The sequence below is a fragment of the Chenopodium quinoa genome, unplaced genomic scaffold (assembly GCF_001683475.1).
Source record: "Chenopodium quinoa cultivar QQ74 unplaced genomic scaffold, ASM168347v1, whole genome shotgun sequence".
NCBI classification, from domain to species: Eukaryota; Viridiplantae; Streptophyta; class Magnoliopsida; order Caryophyllales; family Amaranthaceae; genus Chenopodium; species Chenopodium quinoa.
In genome coordinates this window covers 619,839-621,188 of record NW_018744369.1, presented here as the reverse complement: position 1 = coordinate 621,188, position 1,350 = coordinate 619,839, and the positions used below count along the sequence as shown (strand labels likewise).

Below are 1,350 nucleotides of genomic sequence, written 5' to 3'. Positions count from 1 at the left end.
TTTTAAAAAAAAGAACAAAGGGATTTATTTCCTAATTTGATTGTAATAACTTTCAAATATTCTTTTATTAGGACTCTATAATACTTAGTTGGGAATACTAATTTGATTGTGATAACCTTCAAATATTCTTATTAGGACTCTACAATACGTAGTTTTATTTATTATTTTTTTTTTTTTTTTTTGACGGGAAGAACAATCTTTATTCAATCAAACATCAGGGCTCAAATCAGCCACTACAAATTCAATTACATCACTAGGGAAATCCTCCATAAAAACTCTAAGTTCATTAAAAGAAAGACATAATTTGGCTAAGTTATGAGCAACCCGATTGCCACTCCTCCTTACAAACGAAAAGGAAACAAGATGGCAAACTGTGGATAGCTGAAGGAAATCCTTCACAATCGCCCCAAAAGCAGTACTAGGAGTAATACTCTTCACCAGGTGGTTGTGTAGCTTCAAGCAATCAGTCTCTAAGCAAACGTTGCGAAATCTGAAATCAATAACGATGTTAAGAGCATGTCTCATAGCAAGGGCCTCAACAACATCCACCTCAAATTTTCGTTCCAATTTCAAGCATGTTGAGGCTACAACATCACCAACACTATCTCTCATTACACCCCCAAGGCCCACCCCACTAGGAGCAAAAACCGCTGCATCCGAGTTTACCTTAATCACACCCTCCATAGGAGGCTTCCAACTCGAGTCCAAGGTCGGGGAAGAAGGATTTGTATTGCTTATTTCCTGCACCGTCTCAAATTCCCCAACCATACTTACTGCTCTTCGAATGACTTCATTACTCTTCCACCTTTTTCCTTCAAAACACCACCTATTGCACTTCAACCATACTCCCCACGCAATACTCCAGAAAATGTTCCACCAAGCTACATCTTTATAAGTCTCTATGACCGAGTTGCACCATTCCCTAAAGGTTTCCCCACCAAATTTCAATATGTCTAACCTTAGTGGCGAAATATACCAGATTAGTTTTGCATCCCCGCATTTCACCAGCATGTGTAGAGTATATTCATTTCATTCACCACACAAAGGACATAACTGATCAACAGACATACCTCTTCAGACTAGATTACTCTTGGTAGCAACATCTCTAATTGCACGCCAAGCAAACAATTTGATTTTTTGGGGAAGATCAACATGCCATATCGATTTCCAATCAAAAGAACAGCCACCATGTGAAGGAGAAGCCACCTCATGCTTTTGATCCTCAAGCAACAGATGATAAGCACTCCTCACATAATAGTTACCATCCTTGGTATAGTGCCAAGTCCACGAGTCATTTCGGTCAAACTGAGGTATGGGGATATTCTGAATATTGCTCACCTCAATTTCTGA

At 39.0% G+C, this 1,350-nt stretch overlaps 1 protein-coding gene across 1 annotated transcript; it reads right to left on the bottom strand.

The window, feature by feature from the left end:
- Window positions 1-207: 207 nt before the first annotated feature.
- Window positions 208-1,011, bottom strand: LOC110696801. The gene has a single exon (XM_021874137.1). The coding sequence runs from the start codon at window positions 1,009-1,011 to the stop codon at window positions 208-210; it is 804 nt and encodes a 267-aa protein (XP_021729829.1).
- Window positions 1,012-1,350: the final 339 nt, after the last annotated feature.